The sequence below is a fragment of the Psittacula echo genome (genome assembly GCF_963264785.1).
Source record: "Psittacula echo genome assembly, chromosome: 2".
In the NCBI taxonomy this organism is placed as follows: domain Eukaryota; kingdom Metazoa; phylum Chordata; class Aves; order Psittaciformes; family Psittacidae; genus Psittacula; species Psittacula echo.
Window position 1 is genome coordinate 157,150,399 of NC_137737.1, and position 22,145 is coordinate 157,172,543.

At 44.9% G+C, this 22,145-nt stretch overlaps 1 protein-coding gene across 25 annotated transcripts in view; it reads right to left on the reverse strand.

Moving 5' to 3' along the window:
* PTK2 (protein tyrosine kinase 2) overlaps positions 1–22,145 on the reverse strand; it is a gene marked incomplete at both ends in the record, with an annotated part of 140,626 nt that overhangs the window by 113,560 nt on the left and 4,921 nt on the right. For 21 of the 25 annotated variants that reach the window (XM_080610836.1, XM_080610843.1, XM_080610841.1 and 18 more), the window contains one exon: positions 4,574–4,768. In XM_080610836.1, coding sequence (XP_080466962.1) covers positions 4,574–4,768 — 195 coding nt within the window. Of the gene's footprint in view, positions 1–4,573; positions 4,801–22,145 lie in introns of those variants that run through there. The other 4 variants (XM_080610839.1, XM_080610845.1, XM_080610828.1 and 1 more) reach the window with 2 other exon arrangements.

The following is a 22,145-nucleotide window of genomic DNA, read 5'->3' on the forward strand; positions in this document are numbered from 1 at the left end:
CTGCACTGCTGGGTAAAAGTACAGCAACACGATGGGGCTTGAAGAGAGGCAAAAAGGAAAGAACAACAAATCCTAACACAGTAATGCAGCTCAATAAACCGCTTTAGTGATGTCTTGGCTGAATATGATTCAGCCCTTCGCATAGAATCAGTTGGAATCTCATGAGAGGGGCTGAAGCACATTCAGGATTCAGGGTGCTCCAAGCCCTGTCCAATCTGGCCTCGAACACTGCCAGGGATGGGGCAGCCACAGCTCCTCTGGGCACCCTGTGCCAGGGCCTCAGCACCCTCACAGGGAAGAGTTCTCTTCCTTGTAATTTCTTCTCCTCCTACAAAGTTCCAGTTTGGAATACAGAGTCTTCCAACCCCACATCCCTGCCTTCTACCTATGAAAAATCAGGCTCTGCAGGTGAGTAGGGAAGCTGATGAAACTGCTCTGGTCTTTGTCCATGACGCAGAGATGGGACACAGGCAAGTCACGCCCCTTGACTTCAAATTTAAATTAGATATATCCTTAGCTGAAGATGTCCTTTTTTCCTTCTGCTTTTTGAGTTCTTATTCTGTCAGCATTCAAGAAGCCACCACGTCAGGGTGCTACTGCAGAGAAAGGGGGGAAAAGACATCTGAATGATGAACAGGTTAAGAGGGCACTGGACACTGTATCTTTATGTGTCAAAGGCTTCTGGCCATGCTTCTCTCCAACTCCAGAAGTAAGGACAAAGCTGACAGCTGAAGTTTTAATGCCATCTCTATCCACTTATGTTTTAGACAGAACTGGAAGAAAACCAACCTGTGTGTGATTCAAGGTATGACACATGTCTGGTAATAGCCTACTTTGAGAAGTCTGGTTGTTATTGCCACATAAATAATGTCATCTTTACTTCTCCCAACTACCACTCAAGAATCAAGAATAAGCTTTAAGGACTAGACGTTTAAAAGAAGGTGTAATGGATGCAAGCTGGGCACCTCTGGGGTGGGAATGCAGCTTCCACTTAAAGCCACCTATAAGGGCTCACACGTTTCCAACGTCTGTTTTCTAAGCCCTCAATCTAAATGCACTGCATTCATTTATCAACTACAGAATGTATTTGATATGGAATATCCAGTTCTGCTTCAACCCCACCTCCTGAACACAGAAAGGTGATTTTACTCCTAACTGCTGATCCAGATGTGGTGGCAGTGTTTGCTTTCAGGGTGCACTGGAGACCAAAGACATTCCACCTCAGCAACGCCCACCCTCTTGCATGCCACACCTGAGGCCGTGAACAGGGCAGAGCATGCCCTGCATCCTCTCCAGCCCCAAAGCTGCAAATCCCTCTCTGTGAATATGCACGTAGACAACACATCCAAACAAGCCATGCCAAGATAAACAGGGAAGATAAACAGCCTTTCTTCCTCCAGCAACTGCATGGCTATCTATATACACATTTGTGGTAGGACACCACTGTTTGCACATTCATAAAAGCCTTATTTTGCCTTCTTCTCTTGGAAATGAAGCATGTCTTCAGAATAATGCCAAGCAGAAAAAAAGGGTAAGGAAAGCATGCCAGCTCTTTGAAATCCAAGAAAGCATTTCCAAGAATTGAAAAGCTGCCCTTGAATCCATTGCAGAAAACAGACTCATCCCTCCGAGGAAACAGCTGTCTTTGAGGGACTAAATCCATCCAGAATAAGCAGAGGGCCACAGCCAGTTCTCAAAGCAAGGCCCACATATAGCCACACTCTTGTCTTCATTAAAGATAGTTCAAGACAAACAGTAGTGAAATCAGACCTTTAGTCTAGCTGCTTACAGAATGCTAAGTCCTGTTCATACAAGCTTAACACGAGTTCTGTAATGAAAAGGGTTTCCCTACATGATCAAAGATTAAGGTATAGAAGGTACTCGCTGTTTGCACTCTAAGGAAGCCATAAAAGACATATAAAACAGCCTTTCCTCTCATCTTTCACTGTCAAACACATCCTTTCCATCGACAAACTTGACTTTGTTAGAAACAGAAGATGTCAGAAATCACAACTCAGCAGAGAAAGTTCCACCCTTATTTCCCCCTGGTATCAGCACATTCCCCAAAGTCCTCTGCTTCACCTTGACTTGGCTCCCCTGGAGATTCCAGACCAAGTCTGACTTCCTTTGGACACTGCAAGGGTTCCTGGGCTGCCATCCCACAGGAGCTGTGCCAACCAGGGAGTGGCCTTGAAAACCCTTTTTCCATTTCCTTTGCACTGCAGAGCTGTCTCAAAGGCATTCACCTCTGAATATTCTTACACAGCTCCTTGGGAACGAGCCAAAGGCCAAACCCAGCACCAGCCTCCTCCTTGGTTTGTAATTCCATGTAGTTCTATTGCAGACCAGCTCCTCCACAAAAGGAAGGGGGATAAAGCTAAGGCATAAAACCCCTTAAAGGTTATTTTAACCTTAAATTATTCAGCGTGCTGGAACAGCAGTCATTCCAATGGAATGTAGGCTTCTCCTCCAACAAGGGTTTAGTGTTTCTAGAATAAATGTCAGGACACGGTAATACATCAGTGCTGGATCTTTACTATGGAGTACCTGCACAATCAACAGTCACTGGCCCCGTTTAGCAAAGTAAAGAACCACACTGATTGAAATAACAAAGTTTAAAAGCAACCCATCACATTCTCCATCAGGAAAGAACAATACAAAACCCCATCACTTTCAGAAACAACAATCCCATTTAATGTGCACATAAGAAAGCTAAAAACTAAGGTAAGTCCCCAGTAACTCCTCCTCACCTGTTCTTTTGATCCTGCTTTTATACAAAGCTATGGCATATTTTTGCTTAGAACAAGGATTTGTAACTCTGCAGCTTGAACTCAGCACTGAGTTTCCTACAGGGAGTGTAAGTTTTGGATCCCTAAAGCCCATAACCACAGGTATTTCTGAGCTGGAGGAACCACAGATGTAATCTCGGCTTTTGTTTTTCAAGTTTCTATGTACTTCTTTGGAAAGATAACCTTCATATTTCAAGTCCCATGTAGGGATCCATAGACATTCATCCACAGTAGAGGCTTGCAAGGTTAAAAACATACTGAGACACACTTTTTCTTCCCTTGTACTAAGGACTACACTTCATGAATTGCATCAATCACATCAGGTATCTCAAACCATCTTACTTGAGTCAGAGAGCAAAGATGCTTCAAGCGGTACCCAAAACTCCCTATTCCATATAAAAAAAAGCATGTGCTATTGATGACAATGATTCTTCTTGTTGCAGCTCTGTCTGCTCACCAAGTTCCTACACACAGATCTGAGCTCATTGAACTGATGAGAGCTTTTCTTATCATCAACAGTGAAACTCCTTGAACTTCAAAGGCCTACGATCAAGGTCACAAGATCTACTTGTGAGGAATGCTGTTTGGTGTCTTCATACACAGCCATGCTAGAAAATAAACAGGAGGAAGAGAAAACATTCAAAACCTCAGTCTTTTTTACTTGGTTTTCTCTTGCACAAAGGAAATGGTGGGCAGGAGACAACAGAGCTCCTTAACTCCTGACAGCTCCCTTCAGCAGACTGGAACCAGGGTTTTGTTGTGGAGTTCAATGTACATGCAGAGAATACAAACGTTGGAAGCAGTGAACAGATGGGAACCTGCATCTACAATAAGAACCTCAGAGAAGGAAACAACCTTTCATACCACCCACCACCACGCAAGAGTCTGCTCTTGGAGAATCATTAAAAGCCAACCAAACCACGAAGCTTTAAAAGCATCTGACATGTTAAAGAGAGCTTCATTTCAGCTTAAAAACCTCAACACCTCAAAAATGCAAGGACTAAGTGTAGCAAAGGTCTCAACATTAGAGAGAACTTACGCTTCAGAATAACCACTGGGTTTCATGCACACATAACATCTCCACACACCTCTCAGATTACAGATACTTAAAGTTATTCTTAAAACTCCCCCAACTTTGAGCTCTGCCCAAGGACCAACATAGTAAAAACACAAGCAGCTGGTGACTGGGGGGGAGAGGGGAACAAAGGGACTTACTGGGGGGTAGAATGGACTCTTCAGCTCCATTTCCCCACACCATGGGGGAATGAGTGCTCAAACAAGGCTGTTTTGTAATGTACACATCACATTTAAACACTTTAAACATGCAAATACATAGAACCTACATTTAAATATGCTAAATTATTTAGTTCATATGAAAAGTGTCACTTAATGTCACCTTCATTCCAGCTCCCACTCCTGCCATAAGGGGTCACGCAAGCTTTTGGGGAGCACAAAGTACTAAAAGTCAACTGACATGCATCAGCAGTGCTACCCAGACTGACAACCACTGTCGTAAATGCCAAGTTTCTACTGTGCAGAAACGGGAAGAGTATTCGTTAAAGATAATACACAATCATACATCAGGTTTTGTTGGTTCTCAAGGAGAGTTGGTATCACATAAAGCTTCTCCTGAACTTACTGACACTTTACAACAGGTGAAGATTCTTTCAAAATGAACTCCAAACCTTCAGTTTGTTTGCTTCCAGCCTTTAACTTCCCATTCCTTGAGTGTTAAGTTAACGCTTAAGCTAAAGATGGCCTGCTAATGCTCAAAGCAGACTTACTCGGACATCAGTAGCGTCTCCGTGCCGGATGATGCTGGCCCACGTCGTTGGTTCACTGCTGTTTTCAAAGTAGTGGAAAACCTTTAAGACTCGTTCCATGGACCCTGGGGAACGTTCCATCCCAGTACTGAGATGAGTCTTTGCACTTGAACTTGGTGTATGATTCAAGTTGGGATCAAGGTAAGCCGCTGCCATGGTTTTGCTAGATGCTAGGTATCTGTCATATTCTGCAGGAGGGAAACCAGAAAGAGATTCATTGTAGTTATACCTGGATCTTACACTGATTCATACAAAGCACTTAGCAGAAATCCATAAAGACTCGTTTTTAAAGGAGATTTTTGGAGTCCACTCCTAAAATAAGTTATAGATCTACAAACATAAAAACTACCCAGATAATACCAGAGCAAGAGAACTGAATTTGACCACCACAATCATTAACAGAAGTGGTATCTTTAGCAAGACTTCTTCCTTAAGTTTCTCAATGACTTAACCAGGTCTCTGCCAAAGCCTTCAAGACCAAATTAGCACCTCCCAGTTTTAACAGGAGTTCCCATCCTTAAAATCTACCGAGTCTGGTCTTGGAACAAGCCTCTAAAGATCAGTATAAGGAAACCCTGACAGCTCAAACTGGAGGCTCTCCACTAGGAAGCTGCACACCAACACCAGGCTCTCCTGTCTAAGGCTAAGACACAGTCACATCAACTTGTTTTGTGCTATTTTGGCAACTCAAAGCCACCCAGAGCTAGGTTCATTATTCACTGAGGAACCAGTAACACCACCTGTGTCCATCCTCTCATCGGTTAGTGAGTAAGTGGCTAAGTCCTACCACCAACTAGCCCAGTTTCTAAATGATTTCCAGTGCAGTAGCAAAGGCACGGACCATGGTATGAGTTTGCATCACTAAGAGAAAAAGGAGAAAGCTGCCTCTTGGCTACTGCTGCAGATCAGTCAGCCACAAGCAGATGGTGCCTGAGAAATGAATGCAGTACAAGAGAAAAAGAGCAAACAAAACCTCCTCCCTCGCCTGCCACAGTCAGCATCATTCCAGTCTGCTGGCTGCAAACAGCAAAGAACTGCAGGGCTTTGCTCCAGGCCTTGGACAAGTGCATGGAGCTTTCTGTACCCTCCTCCTCCTCCTCACAGCGAGCAGCCAGTGGGGAGGCAGTGTTGGAGATGTTAAAAATAAACTAAACTTGCTCTTTTTGGCACACACGGTGTCTGAACGCCTTGCTGGTTGTAAAGCTGGCCTGTGAAAGGGGCTGGAGGAGAGGGAGATTGCTTCAGGACTGCTGCTGGGAGCCTCAGCCTTCATTTACTTTACTTTGAGGCAGAAGAGAGGTTGATGCTTCCAGATGAGCTTCAACAGCGCTGCAGCCACCAACATGCCACCCTCCATGAAAATGGGGTTCAGGAAGCTATCAGGAACAAAGTGAAGGTGATTTGGGTTCTAGGACTGGCTTAGTTTTGTACCACAGCTGCCTGAAGTTGCTACAGATGTTAGACAAGCACAGAGGAGGAGCAGCAGAAGCAGCCTGTGGTCAGGGGCAGGAAGGGAGATGTCTCCCCAACCACTCATTACCCCAGTTCACCAGTCATGTCAAACCACACCATGAGCTCAGCTAACAGGAATCTAGCACCAGCAGTATCAAGGCTTGAAATCTTCAGACTGTAGAAAACAACATTTGCTAGAGGCTAAACCAGGACCTGAAGTCTAAAAGAAGGATGCGAGTTTACCTAACTCAGACCTGCAAGACAAAGAGGCAACAAAGAGCCCATCTGAGCAGGGTGTCCTGAAGAAATGGCTGAATTGCATTCATCCAGCAGAACTGAAAGAACTTGAAATGGGCAGCAACTGGCTCAGACAAAAGGCCTCTGATGTCCTGCCCTGAGGGAAGATGGTAAGAACAGGCCAAGCAGACCTTTATCCCCAATATTCTCCCAGTGTTTGACCCCTGAGGGACTTCCCAAGCCCCAGCTTAGCTCCATGTCCCTGTTGCCTCTATTGGAAAACTCAAGAAACCATCAAAGCTTTTGTACTTTGCTTTTTGTTCTCTTTTCTGGCTATCAATACCCATGTCTTAAGGCAACCTTAGGCCCACCTTAAAACCCTTCCTGCCATCCACCCTACACCACCAGATACAGATCCCTCAGCAACATTACTCTTGGCTAATCCTCACCAAAAGGCATTGCAAGCTGTTTTCATGCAAACCCTGACTTGAAAGCTGGAGCAGGTATAAGAATCTCCCCTGTAGCAAAGTAACACTGAGGAGACATGACCGTACATGCTCCTCACTGCAGGCTCCTCTCCTGTGTGGTTAAAATAGCCACAGGGCAGAGAGTTTCATCAGGACAAATTCATGTGGCTGGAGCCCTTCTATAGTGCAACTGCTGGAATGAAATGGCATTTTCAGGCTTAGAAATGGGCCACTTCTGCCTTATGTTCTCCTTCCTTCAGAACAAGGTACCCACCCTAAAAGTCACGAGTAAAAGCATTAAGCTTTTCTCGTGAGACCTCACTTGAAGCATTGTGTGCAGTTCTGGTGTCCTCAACATCAAAAGGACATGGAACTGTTGGAACAAGTCCAGAGGAGGCCACGAGGATGATCAGGGACTGGAGCACCTCCTGTATGGAGACAGGCTGAGAAAGTTGGGGCTGTTCAGCCTGGAGAAGAGAAGGCTGCGTGGAGACCTCAGAGCAGCTTCCAGTATCTGAAGGGGGCTACAAAGATGCTGGGGAGGGACCCTTCATCAGGGACTGTAGTGATAGGACAAGGGGTAACGGGTTCAAACTGAAACAGGGGAAGTTTAGATTGGATCTAAGGAAGAAATTCTTTACTGTGAGGGTGGTGAGGCAATGGAATGGGTTGCCCAGGGAGGCTGTGAATGCTCCATCCCTGGCGGTGCTCAAGGCCAGGTTGGACAGAGCCTTGGGTGCCATGGTTTAGAGTGAGGTGTCCCTGCCCATGGCAGGGGGTTGGAACTGGATGATCTTCAGGTCCTTTCCAACCCTAACTATTCTATGATTCTACGATTCTAAGCTTTAGTTCAAGCTTAAGCAAGGAAGATTTGCTACAAACCAAACCAAGACGAGTATCTATTTTAGTAAAGGAGAACTAAAAGGAAGCCTGTTTTAATACTAATTCACTGTATCCCATCCACTTAACAGACACATTCATCAGGTTTTACTTGGCAGAAGAAGAATAGGGAGAAAAGCTACAGGAAAATACCAAAACAAGAATTTAGATGTTTGACCACAGACTTAAATACGGACAATCTGCACCCTTGGGAGCAGCAAACAGGGAAGTGATGGAAGACATCAGTTTCTACATGCAAAAGTGCTCTTAGGTGGTGTAATTTCAATGGACAAACAACACACTATTAAAATCATTTAGCTATTCATCACATTGACGGGAACACGTGGAATCAAACATCACACTGCCCGTCCTGGGTACAGGGCATTGTCAGTTTTCACCAGGTTTTATGGAATGAAGGCTTTAAAAGGTGAAACCACCCCTATGCAGAATCAGAAGAGCAGTTTTCCTTCCGGATTTGATCATCATTGGGTTCCTTACAACTTCTGTTAAAAATCCCAATGCTTGCTTTATGAGGACCAAAAGAGCAGTAAGTTGCATAGCTCAAGGTACAGAAACACATGCTGTACCCTCTGGTTATGGACCTATTAACTTTCCCATTAAAACCAGCCCCTGGGTTTCAGTTTGTAGTGTGACTGTAAAACTGTGCCCCAGGCCAAAGCTTCATAAAGCAGAGCTGTTCTCCAGCCTGGAGAGTTAAACAACCAGTTTACAACATGTAGGTTGCTTTATGATGCAAAGAAAGTTAAGATTCCATGGCTAAGATGCTTATTTGGGCTCTTCTAAATTCAAACCAGACTGGTTTGTAGTCCTGCCCTTACAGATCTCAGCTTAAAAGAGCACCTTTAGTACTACTGGTATTAACAGACAAGTACTATGCTGCTATGGAGCAGAAACAAACTACAGGCAACTAAAAAAGTAGACTAAGATTAGCTAAAAGAAAGAAATTTGGATATAAGGAAGCTAGATCTAAGGCAGAAGCTCTTCCCTGTGAGGGTGCTGAGTCACTGGCACAGGGTGCCCAGAGAAGCTGTGGCTGCCCCATCCCTGGCAGTGTTCAAGGCCAGGTTGGACACAGGGGCTTGGAGCAACCTGCTCCAGTGGAAGGGGTCCCTGCCTGTGGCAGGGGTTGGAGCTGGAGGAGCTTTAAGGTCCCTTCCAACCCAAACCATTCCATGACTCTATTAGCAGCTGGATAATGCATTAAAACCTAAACAGAACTGTTCCTCATAGTAGCACTGGCAGATGGCCAACGCCACAGCCCTCCCCAGCTCATGCCACATGGAACCAGGCTGTAATCACTCACACTATGACTTCACCTTGTCCTTTGTAGATACGACATTTTATAAGGTTGCTCAACTTCTCATCTCAGGCTTGAAGGCATCAACATCTATGAGCTAAAGGGCACACTTCTGCAAAATAACTTAGCCCACCTCAATTCAAACCTATAAAAATCTGTCAGAATCTCTAAAATCTATTAAAAATGTACGAATCTATAAAAAAGACAATAAAAATTCAGAGCTCATTTCTTCTCTGGTCCTGGTGTAATAATTCTACAAGGCTTAAAATAGTAATGCTATTAAATAGAAATAAAAGCCTTTAAGTTCCACTTGCATCCATGAACAATGCTGCTATAGTAGACTGACCACAGAGTCAGTTGGGTTGGAAGGGACCTTAAAGATCATCCAGTTCCAACCTGGAAACCACCTTCACAGAGAAACATCTGGATGTCCTGGTGACAACAAGCCAACCACAAGCCCTTGCAGCAAAGGCGGCCACCAGCTCTTTCACCACTGCAGGTAGAGCATTGCCAGCAGGCTGAGAGAGGTGATCCTTTATTCAGTACTGGTGAAGGGTACTGGGAGCGCTGTGCCCAGTGCTGTGCTCTCCAGTACAAGACATGGACATAATGGTCCAGTGAAGGACCACAAGGATAATTTGGGGATCTGAGCATCTGTTATACAAGAAGAGGATAAGAGAGAATGGTTTGGCCTTGAGAAGGCTCAGGGGAATCTTATCAATGTGCGTAAATACCAGTTAAGATGGAGCCGGATCGTTCCCAGTGATGCTCAGTGAGGACGCAAGGCAACGGGCAAAAACGTGACCCACAGGAATCCCCATTTAAATAGAAGAGAACGGTTCGCACTACACATGGGTCAGTGGTGGACTTGGCAGTCCTGCAGCATAGGTTGGGTTTGATGATCTTAAAGGTCTTTTCCAACCCAGCTGATCCTGTGATTCTACACAGGGTAGGTGAACAGTGCAACGGGTTGTCCAAAGAGATTGTGGAGTCTCCACTCATGGAGATACTCAAACCATCACTGGACACAGCCCTGACCAAGCTCTGAGCAGGGCGACTGGACCAAACAATCTCCACAGGTCCCTTCCAACCTCAGCAATTTGGCAATTAAGAAGAAATTCTTATTTCACACTCTAAATTCCTTGGAATTCTCCATAATCCATCTCACATCACACAGTAAATGTCTCATGAATTTCAAGCTCAATCCATTTTCACAGCTAGTATTAAATCCTGCTGTAGCTCACCTTGCAAATATTAACTTGACTCTCAACCTCACAGAAAGGAAGGATGCTGAGTACAAGTTTAACTATGCTCCTCATGACAAAGTTTGTATTTTCAGGAGCCTGTGTTAGAAGTCAGCACATTGCTGACTTTTGATATGCTATCTCAGATGGTATTCATCTCATATGGCATTCATTTCATACAGCTTTAAACTGAATGAAGGTAAACTGAGGAGTAAGGAAGAGACTATCCTCCTTACAATGAGAACACTGGCACAGGGTGCCCAGAGAAGCTGTGGCTGCCCCATCCCTGGCAGTGTTCAAGGCCAGGTTGGACACAGGGGCTTGGAGCAAGCTGCTCTAGTGGAAGGTGTCCCTGCCCGTGGCAGGGGTTGGAACTGGGTGAGCTTTAAGGTCCCTTCCAACTCTCTGTGATTCTATAATCTCTTTATACATATATTTATCGTAAGATCTGGTCCCAGCACTTGTTGGACATGATGTGTGTGACTCACTAAAATCCTTCTTGGCAGCACTTAAAAGACATGTTTCTTCTAAGAAAACAGTCACAGCATATGCAACCAGATGCTTCTGTGGCATGGGTGCACGCCTGGAGTGCCTGGCTATGGCAACAATCCCATTCCCAGGAGATCAGGCAAATGGAACAGTGGAAAAAGCTCAAATCGGCACCCCCAGAACACGTATATGCCACAGGCCAGAAGCAGCAAACTTGCTCGGTGTGTACAAGGGGCTTGCATTTACCTGATGTTAACATCTTCTTACATATGTACAGACAATGATGTAAGGTTGAAACTTAGAAGTTCTTTACTGTAAGGGTGGTGAGGCACTGGAATGGGTTGCCCAGGGAAGTTGTGAATGCTCCATCCCTGGCAGTGTTCAAGGCCAGTTTGGACAGAGCCTTGGGTGCCATGGTTTAGTGTGAGGTGTCCCTGCTCATGGCAGGGGGTTGGAACTGGATGATCTTAAGGTCCTTCCCAACCCAAACCATTATATGATTGTATGAAAACCATTAGATGCGATTTCAAATTAGGGACAAACACAAAAAGAGAGGAGAAAGGGCATTTTTTTCCCTATTATCATCACTTTTGCCTCCAGAAACCGTGAATAATTTCAGCTATTTCCATAAGTCACATTGGTAAGTCCCTGTTTGTTTCTACTGAGTTTCTTTTTCTTGTTCTCTGTCTTTCAGCTAATGCCGATGTTCAAAAGCAGAAGACAAAAGCAGTGATCCTTTCTTCCACCTCTAGACAACTTTCAGCTGTATTCACTCTTCATGGTAATATCTGCTATGGCTGCATCCAAAAATGCATTTACTTCTCCTGCTGCCTCTTCTCTGACCCCCTCCTGGCCACTGCTCTTGCCCTGCTCCTCCAGATACATATCTATATATGCATTTTTAAGTACATTCTTTGCAGTCAAAAGCATTGATCAAGGCCCTCAGGTCAAAGTATAGAGCAGCCTGGGCAGCCACATTAAAGCCATTTCAGAATTGAGGTTTTAGTATCTATCTTAGTCTAAATTGACACACCAAATGTTTCGCTACATCCATGTTCCCCTGAACACCTTTTCCCCCAGAACAGCTCCTAAACAGTAACTCTACATCTCAATACAGTCCAAAGCACACATGTATGGTTTTTCTTTCTTTGCAGAGTTAAACGTTTTAGAAAGACACTAGAAAACAGGAAAAGATAATAGATACCAAAGTCAAAACACGTTTAACAATGCACGTTGCCAACATGGGTAACCCATGTTTTAGGAGATGAAACGTTCAGGGGTGCATGAAGGAGGAATTCAGCAGAAGCACGAACTAAAAGATCCATATGAATCAAAGCAACCTGACAACCTTCAGCCTGTTACAAGTGTATCACAGCAAAAATCAATTAATAAATACATGAATCATCTAAACTAATTGAAACAAGGCTGTCTTAAGGACCTGTACGTTGCTATTGCTCAGTGCTACAGAAGCCTGGGCCTTGCGTAGCACTGAGCCTCGGGATGAAGGGACAGGAAAGGTTCAGGGTACTGATAATGAGCTGAACTCTCAGTGCTGCAAAGCAGCAGTTTGCATTTACCAAGATGTGACCTCAGGATGCTGGGTTATATCAAAGGGCATCACCAGCAGAGATAAAGTCAATGTCCCACTCAGCACTTGTCAGGCCACACCTGGAAGACTGTGTTCAGTTTTGGTCCCCACTATACAGAAAAGGTGGACAGGCTGGAGAAGAGCCCCTAAGATAATCCAAGGACTGGGAAGCCACTGAGGAAAAGCAGAGAGAGCTGGGACTGTTCAGCCCTCAAGGCTGAGAAGGCTCAGGTGAGACCTTATCACCATGTACCAGTATTTAAAGGGTGGCTACAAAGAAGACAGGCTCCCTGTTTACAAGGAGTCACATGGAAAAGTCAAGGGCTGATGGGCACAAGTTACTGCTGGGGAGATTCCAACTGGACACAAGAGGGAAATTTTCCACAAGGAGAGCAATCAGCCACTGGAATAACCTCCCCAGGGAAGTGGTGATTCCCCAGTGTTGGACACTTTCAAGATGCAGCTGGACAGGGCACTGGGCCATGCAATCTAGGTCATGCTTTGCCTAGATAGGTTGGACCAGATGACCCGAAGTCCCTTCCAACCTGGGATGCTATGATTCTATGAAGATGTCTGGCCCTCTTGTCACCCTACAACATTCAAAATGGTACCCATCCTTCTCAGCACTGATCCCAAAGGATTAAGTCCCAACATACCTCACACATTCAGTTTAACCCAATTTTAAATGGTTAATAACCTGTGCTATCAACAATTCCCTCTGGAGTTGGCACCAATTCCTATTTTTAATATTTAAAAATTTACTAGTGAGGAAACATCAGTTGTGTTGGGCATACAAGAAAATCAGTGTCTGTATATGCTTGAATTAGACTAAAGTATCCAGCTGGATACTCTGCAAAGTTCTCAACAGTGCTCTGAACCTGCTCTGTACTCCCTTGGCACCACTGAAAGCCAAGCAAACACTCACCTACCCTTATATAGAATCATAGAATAGTTAGGGTTGGAAAGGACCTTAAGATCATCCAGTTCCAACCCCCCTGCCATGGGCAGGGACACCTCACACTAAACCATGGCACCCAAGGCTCTGTCCAACCTGGCCTTGAACACCGCCAGGGATGGAGCATTCACAACCTCCCTGGGCAACCCATTCCAGTGCCTCACCACCCTCACAGGAAAGAATTTCTTCCTTATTTCTCACTTGAACTTCCCCTGTTTCAGTTTGAACCCGTTACCCCTTGTCCTGTCACTACAGTCCCTAATGAAGAGTCCCTCCCCAGCATCCTTGGAGGCCCCCTTCAGATACTGGAAGCTGCTCTGAGGTCTCCATGCAGCCTTCTCTTCTCCAGGCTCAACAGCCCCAACTTTCTCAGCCTATCTTCATACAGGAGGTGCTCCAGCCCCTGATCATCCTCGTGGCCTCCTCTGGACTTGTTCCAACAGTTCCATGTCCTTTTTATGTTGAGGACACCAGAACTGCACACAATGCTCCAAGTGAGGTCTCCCGAGAGCAGAGTAGAGGGGCAGGATCACCTCCTTCGACCTGCTGGTCACGCTCCTTCTATCTTCTCTTGCTATTCTACCTTTTATTGCTGATTTTTGAATTCCTCTAGCAAGTTGTAGAGAAGAGTGGTGCGAGTTTTAGAGAGATGAGCAAGTAAAGAAGTTCTTTACTGTGAGGATGCTGAGGCACTGGTACAGGGTACCCTGAGAAGTGGTGAATGCTTCACCCCGGCAGTGTTCAAAGGCCAGGTTGGACAGAGCCTTTGGTGACATGGTTTAGTGTGAGGTGTCCCTGCCCATGGCAGGGGGGCTGGAACTGAATGATCTCAAGGTCCTTTCCAACCCAAACCATTCTACAATTCTATGGAACAAAGAATTCAGTGAAATGTCTCTATTTTGAAGCTGCACTTCTGGTTGGCAGCAGCCCTTCCTGTGAGCATCAAAACATCAGAGTGAAGCCATATGAATTCAAATAATCTTTTCTAATACTTAAATATTGCCCTATGGAGGCCCTACATAACCCAAGTTCTTCCTCTCAGCATCTCTGTAACTAAATAGAAGCAGTGGGAATTTACTGTCTTTCTAGAACAGTAAAAACTAATTAGAATTAGTGATAATGCAAGTGTAGGGCTCAGATATTAAAAACCAGAAGTGCCTGAAACCAGAGGCAGCTAAAGAAAGCAGTGAGGTATTCTGGCTATGCACTATCACAGCTTCACACATTTGGGTTTGGCTATGGTTTCCCTGCTCATGGCAGGGAATGCTGGAGCTGGATGATCTTAAGGTCCTTTGCAACCCAAACCATTCTATGATTGCACAGGTTTGACTTTAAACCTGCCTTTCCTAGTTTTATGTGACTAAATAGCATCCCAGTCCTATACTTGACAACATTCCACTGTATAGGCCTTTCCACTTTAACCTCCCTTAATGCAGTTGTAACCAGAAGCACACATCAGATAAAGGCACTTGAGTGCTGGAGAGGAACAGAGCGGGACAACAGCCGTGTTGTTGTGTTGCATGACAATGGCCTTGACAAAACTCCATGACCTGTAAAGCTTTACTTCACTCTACTCTGGCTTAAGTGTTCTCCACAGTCAGTAACTACAGGTTCTGATTTATAGGCAGAAATTAAGAACAAACTGATTCTTATTCAGGTGTTTCAATGGAAGTTCAAAGTACACTGACCATAATAATTCTCCACATTACAAGCTTTTTGGTATCACACTTCAGTGTATCTCTACATACACACAGTAAAAAAGTGATTTTCACAGTTGGGGCTGCTGGAACTGATCAGGTGCTAAGTGTCTCCTCACATAAGATCTTGAACAATGTGATACTCCTTTGGCTCCCCATAAGAATCAAAGCTCTTGGCTCCTTGAGACTCTGTGCTGTGTCAGAGGACCCAAACAGCAGCCATATCATTCTTCAGCTAAGCATTTGTTTCTCCAAGCCTCCACCTACTGCATCCAAAGACAGAAGAGAAAGCAGAAGCAGCCTTCTCAAAGGTGGCATTTGACTTAATGGTTGAGTTAAAGGTGTAATGCCTGCTAAGACATCAGTTGGTGGCTTCCAGGATTCATGTACCGACACAATCACGAAACAGAGACAAGGCCAAACCTCAGCTAAGTCTCAATACTCTGGTTAGGTCAAGCTACAATAGATAGATATTCCATGGCCCATTTCAAGAGTTCAACTTAAAACACAAAATAAAACTTGACATAGCCTCAAAAAGCCAACTTAAAACACTTAAACCACTCAAAACTCTATGTCAAGACCTTCTCCAGACTTCTGGAATCAACAGCAACGATTCCATATTGCCCTGTGGCACAGTAAGATTTATTGGTTCTCTACCAGTGCTTTCATCCTGGGTGGATTTTCTGGACATGCTGGGTAAGGCTGAATGCAAACCCAGGACCTCTCCTCTTTCACTCATAGAATGATTTGGTTTGGAAGGGACTCCTCTGCCATGGGCAGGGACACCTTCCACTAGAGCAGGTTGCTCCAAGCCCCTGTGTCCAACCTGGCCTTGAACACTGCCAGGGATGGGGCAGCCACAGCTTCTCTGGGCACCCTGGGCCAGCGCCTCAGCACCCTCACAGGGAAGAGCTTCTGCCTAAGAGCTCTCCTCAGTCTCCTCTCTTCTTTTGGTTTAAAGCCATTCCCCCTTGTCCTATATTAAATGCTCTTGTTATCCAAAGGGTAAGATATCTGGGTTCAATCCCCTACAGCAAGAGAAGTTCTCTTACAATTAAGCTTCATTGGTTTAAGTAATTTCAAATTGTTGAAGAAATCATGCAGGAACACCTCATGAACACTCCACAACAGTACATGTGCCACTGCTTTCCTCTCTCCTCTGGTCATATCAAGCATCCAGGGTCAGAACTACACCATGCTTCACACTGCATGGGCAACCAATACAACACAACCTTTGCCACCACAAGCTCCAGCCTGTCCCTTTAGCAGCTGTGTGTGGTGGCTCATGTCACCCATCTCAGCCCACCTGAGCAAATCCAGATACAAGAGAATCAGTTCATTGCAAACAACTTGGAGTGGGGTCAGAAGCATCAAGTATTCAATTGCTGCATGTTTTGAGGAAAGATCAGTAGTAAAATTCACTTCCCACATTCTCTCGAAGCCCTCACTGAGCACAACCATAGTGACAGATCTACCAGCAACCTGCTTAAGTACAGACCCACCAGTGCGTGCTGTCCCCATCAGGTGAGGACAGAGGACACAAGGGATGATGGTGCAACACCTTCATGGCCAAGAAACGAGGGCAAACCTGAATAAATCGAGTAAGGTTTCACTGCATCTTCTTATATCTGATCACAGAGAGGCATTAAGAACACTCCTAAAGATGAAACTGTTACTTTATAGAGCATTTTTATTCTATTCCATTATTTCCCTGGAAACAATACATCAATTCCCCACCACATCCTAATGATGAAATATGCAATTTGTGCCCCACAATCCAACCATTTGCAGAAGCAGCAGGTGGTGAGAAATGAAGCTGGTGTTCCACAAACCAGAGCTTTCCATCCCGTCTTCCTGCAGTCCCCATTAGAACACACAGAAATAGTCATCTGGGGGGTTAAACATGTGCAGGTTTCCAAATGCTGCGTTATCCTTGGCCCCAAAAATCTCTTTCTAAAGGATCTACCTTTCCTTCAGGAGGCAGAAAGGGTTCGTATATTTGCTATCTGTGCTCTGAATATGTTTAAATTCATTTTAAAAGAACTATTTCACAGTAGCCAGAGAGAAAAGAGGAAACCAACCTTGCAACATGGAGAATGTGTACTTTAATATGTATGAGACACATCCATTTCTGCACCAAACCAGAATGCTGGTGTGACAAAACACCCTCCCCACTACAAATAGTGCATTTTTCATCCAAGCAGCAATATTTCACAGGTCAGAGGTGCCTCCTGTCACTCAAACCTTCATCAAACTGGTCCAGCAGGTAGCTTTAGGGGAAATGACACACACATCATTCACTATTCCAATTGCAGGATACACTATTTCATTGTATTATTCATTTTAGCCTGAAATTAGGATCTTTATAACTTGGAAGAAGTTTTGTCAGTGCTTATTAAAGCAAGGGATGGATGTCATAGAATCACAGAATGGTTAGGGTTGGAAAGGACCTTAAGATCATCCAGTTCCAACCCCCCTGCCATGGGCAGGGACACCTCACACTAAACCATGGCACCCAAGGCTCTGTCCAATCTGGCCTTGAACACCGCCAGGGATGGAGCATTCACAACTTCCCTGGGCAACCCATTCCAGTGCCTCACCACCCTCTCAGTAAAGAATTTCTTCCTTATATCCAATCTAAACTTCCCCTGTTATGAGATATGAGACATGAAGAGTTAATGAGATTTACTCCAAAGAAATAAACTGCAAATTGTTTTCACACTACAGAAGGAAATGAGTATTGCCACTTTAAGGAGTGAATAGAAGAATAAAGAGGGCTATAGAGCAGCATACTTGATGAGACTTCATGGTAAACTCTATGCCTCAGGTAAAAACCAACACCAAACCCCAACGCCCTAAACAAAAACACCCCCCACCCAAGCCACCATCTTCCATTTACTCCAAGGCAGAGTGTAAGAAAGGTTTAAGAAAGAGCAAATTCCAATTAATGTGCAACACTAATTCCTCATTTAAGATGCCAGTTGACGAAGGGACTGGAAACATCCCTGCTCCACTCTTCCGGTGAAAGGCAGCTTTTTCCCAGCAAGAACTTCAGCTGCACAGACTGTTTCACTGCTGTACCTGGTAGCAGAAGGGAGACACACACAAAGGGTGTTGCTGTAAGAAAAATAACCCTTTGGGAACAGACAGGGGCAGGTTTCTTCCCTGCTGAAGTGGCAGCACAGCCTATCCCCCTTACCTTAACTGTCCCCTACCATCCTTTTGCTGAAGGTCGGAGAGCAGCATCTTCATCAGGGACTGTAGTGACAGGACAAGGGGTAACGGGTTCAAACTGAAACAGGGGAAGTTTAGATTGGATCTAAGGAAGAAATTCTTTACTGTGAGGGTGGTGAGGCACTGGAATGGGTTGCCCAGGGAGGTTGTGAATGCTCCATCCCTGGCAGTGTTCAAGGCCAGGTTGGATGAGGCCTTGGGTGCCATGGTTTAGTGTGAGGTGTCCCTGCCCATGGCAGGGGTTTGGAACTGGATGATCTTAAGGTCCTTTCCAACCCTAATTCTTCTGTGATTCTATGATTCTGTTACTTGTGGGATCTCCAGAGTTGAGGTCTCTCTAGCCAACATGAACTGTCGAAGACCCTCCTCATCCCAATGTATGCTCAGTGTTATTTAAAGCTGACAACTGAAGAGTCTTCATTTCCTTCTTTAATCAAAAGAAACAGATCAAAGATTTCAGAGTCGAAGACAACCGATACTGAACCTAAACACAGAACTTGTTTCACTTTCTATTTACTTCACATTCATGATGTACTAAGTTATCCATTAAAAACATCTCCTCCCCCTTCCCCTTGCACACAGCAATTGTGTCATTATAACTGTATTTAAAAGGAGAGGACTTTACAAAAGGTTTTTAACTATTTCAGTGCTGCATCTGCCATCGTTTCATTTTGTCTCACTCCAAAACACTTTTTATATATATATATTAAAAGAGAGCTGAAATTGGAGCTGTTGCTTTTATAAATCAGATAAATGTCCAGGAAAACAAACTACCACATACTTATTCCTCATTTTCCAGGTGTAAGATGGGATTTTAGAACTGGGTTTGTTCTTTAGCATAGAATCACAGAATGGTTTGGGTCGGAAAGGACCTTAAGATTATCTGGTTCCAACCCCCTGCCATTGGCAGGGACACCTCACATTAGACCATGTTGCCCAATGCTCTAAGAGAATTAGGTTGCTGCACAGCACAGATTTCAACTTACAGATTTACCTTGATGTTTTCTTCTGTTCTATAAGGCATTTAACAAAGGTACCTATCAATGTATGTACCTTTTGGATAGGGTTTGTCAATTCTTCCAGGACTTCCTGCAGGAGAGGCTTCAACTCCTTGTTTGTTTGTTAAGATTGAAGAGAGATAGAACAAATCACGTTGGGAATATTCCTAGGAACATGTTGTTTTGACAGAAAGCTCTGAACTTCTACATCAAGTTGCTGGAACATTTATGTAATCTACTCTTACAGGTTCAACAAAACAGTTCCCAGGGGTAAAACAAACAGCAGCTCTGTGGCTTGCAAGGAGCGAGAGGAAAGGGAAATGCACACAGAGGAGCGGCGATCAAAGCCATGAATAACAGTCCATCAAAAACACAGTGCCGAATTCCACTGTAGCACCAATGAATTGACAAACCAACAACCCAGAGTGCTCAGGATCCACCTCTCCTCTATGGCCTTGATTTTACAAAGCAACGAGCACACCTATGGATCTCCTGGAGAACAGCAGGTGTCAACATACAAGTGAATTTGTGCCCAGTGATAAGCACTAAAATACATATGAGCACACGGATAAGGAAGGAGGAAACATTCAACACCTGAAAGGACAAGGCCCCACAAACCTGTAATACCTGCAGTCAGTCACAAAGGACATGTTTTACGAGCACCTTTATGGCATTACAGCAGGCTGACTGTCCCTGCACGCACACAAGGGCAATAGCCCACATCCTATCTACAGCCTCATCTGAGAAGTGGAGGAAAGGAACAAGGCAGCATTTTTATTTCCAAGAGAGCTGCTCCAGTTCTGTTGGAACCGAGCACAGATTGGATATAAAGAGCAAGGAAAGTCTAATAAAAGGAAGGAAAACTATTCCATGCCAGAATTTTACGGTAATAAGTTAGGAGGTTATAGATGAATTCCTGCTTCATACGAATTTTCTAGGGCTGAAGCATCACATATACCTCAGATGGAAGCAAAACTTCCCTACAAGAGAGTATATAATGTACATATATATATGTATATAATGTAATCATAGAGTCACCCTCACAGGGCAGAACTTCTGCCTAAAATCTCATCTCAATCTCCCTTCTGGCAGGTTAAAGCCATTCCCCTTTGTCCTGTCCCTACAGGCCCCTTTAAAAAGCTCCTCATCGTCCTTCTGGCTGGTCCCTTCAGCTACTGGAAGGCTGCTAAATACAAACTACTATCACTTTATTTGTGAACCATCAAACCAAAATCACTGAAATCTCATCTCTATATAAAATATTGCATATTTTACATTATATATGCTATAAAATATAGTGTATATATTAGAAAAATAGAATTAAAAGCAGCGTGGCTGAAGGCATTTAATAACAAAAGTAAGACGGTGCAAATTCCTCATTTCAAGGGCAGAACAGCAGCAGGGCAATGACATTTTCCTACCTCTGTGTAAGAAAACCCCAGGCATCAAATCCTCCCATTATAACTAGAGCAAAAAACCCCTTAGTATTAGAAAGCACAGATTTAAAGACATAGAGCAGAGCCTCCCTGCTGCTAATACCTACAGTGAGTTATCACATATTAACCTGGTGAACTGACAGGCACCACTCCTACCTGCTCACACCACCTCTGTGCCAGAGCTCACCCTGCTCACAACAGCTCAGGGTGCACATCATGGATTCCTTTGCCACTCGCATGATAAAAGCAGCACTGCACTGCAACACCACTGCGTGAAGAGCAGACACACAACTCCCATGGAGCCATCTGGGCTGGACATTTACCCTCTGGTAAAGGGTTGGGATGGATACGGAGAGGACATGAATGCTTCCATGTGGAGAGCCACAGCTACTGACACCCGTAAATCAGAGACCTTTAAATTGGGCCTTTTGATTTCTGCCAGTATGAGGCAAGACCATTGCAATCAAACACCTGAATGGACAAAAAGCTGCTGTTGAAGTCGTCTGGCAATGCAAGCTGCTGTGTGGGAATCAGCCCTTATGATCACATTGAAAAGGCTGCTCTACTCTATCTTTGTTGCAATACTTCAGTTTATCTGGGGCAACCATCATGTCACAGACCAGACAAAACCCCCTTTGAGCTGCACACACTAGGATTTCAGGAACATGATTCCCACTGGTATCTCCCCACAACAGCAAGGACAATGGATCATTGCTGAGTTGCAAATGTAGTAGCAGAAGCCCTCCAAAAAGAGCTTCAGTCTTATTGCCCCGTATCTTCAGAAGCCAGCTGAGAGGCTACAGGAATACATCTAGTTCCTTCACATTCCTCCTCCCTAGAAACAGAGATTTAATAGGACTGCAGATCATTACTCACCCTGCAACTACTAGCAACCATAAAGTTCTCTGCTACAATAACTTTTATACACTTATAAAAGGAGAAAACTCCAGCAGCAGGGGAATCCGTGCCTGGCAATAAAGATACCAGTCTGGCTTCATTGGGAAGTACTGTGATCCAGATGGACATGCACAGGCTGAGAGGTGGGCCCAGGAGAACATCCTGAAGTTCAACAAGGCCAAGTACAAAGTCCTGCACCTGGGCCACGGCAATCCCAGCACAAACACAGGCTGGGCAGAGACTGGACTGAGAGCAGCCCTGAGGAGAAGGACTTGGGGGTGTTGGTCAATGAGAAGCTCCCCATGACCCAGCTTCAGTGTGCGCTTGAGCCCAGAACCCCCCCGTGTGCTGGGGCTGCACCCCCAGAGCGTGAGCAGCAGCTCAGGGAGGGGATCCTGCCCCTCTGCTGTGCTCTGGGGAGACCCCCCCTGCAGCCCTGATCCAGCTCTGGGGCAGCAGCACAAGAGGGACGTGGAGCAGTTGGAGCGAGTGCAGAGGAGGCCATGGAGATGCTGCGAGGGCTGGAGCAGCTCTGCTCTGGAGCCAGGCTGAGAGAGCTGGGCTGGGGCAGCCTGGAGAAGAGAAGGCTCCTGAAGGGGAGACCTGAGAGCAGCTCCAGTGCCTAAAGGGGCTACAGGAAAC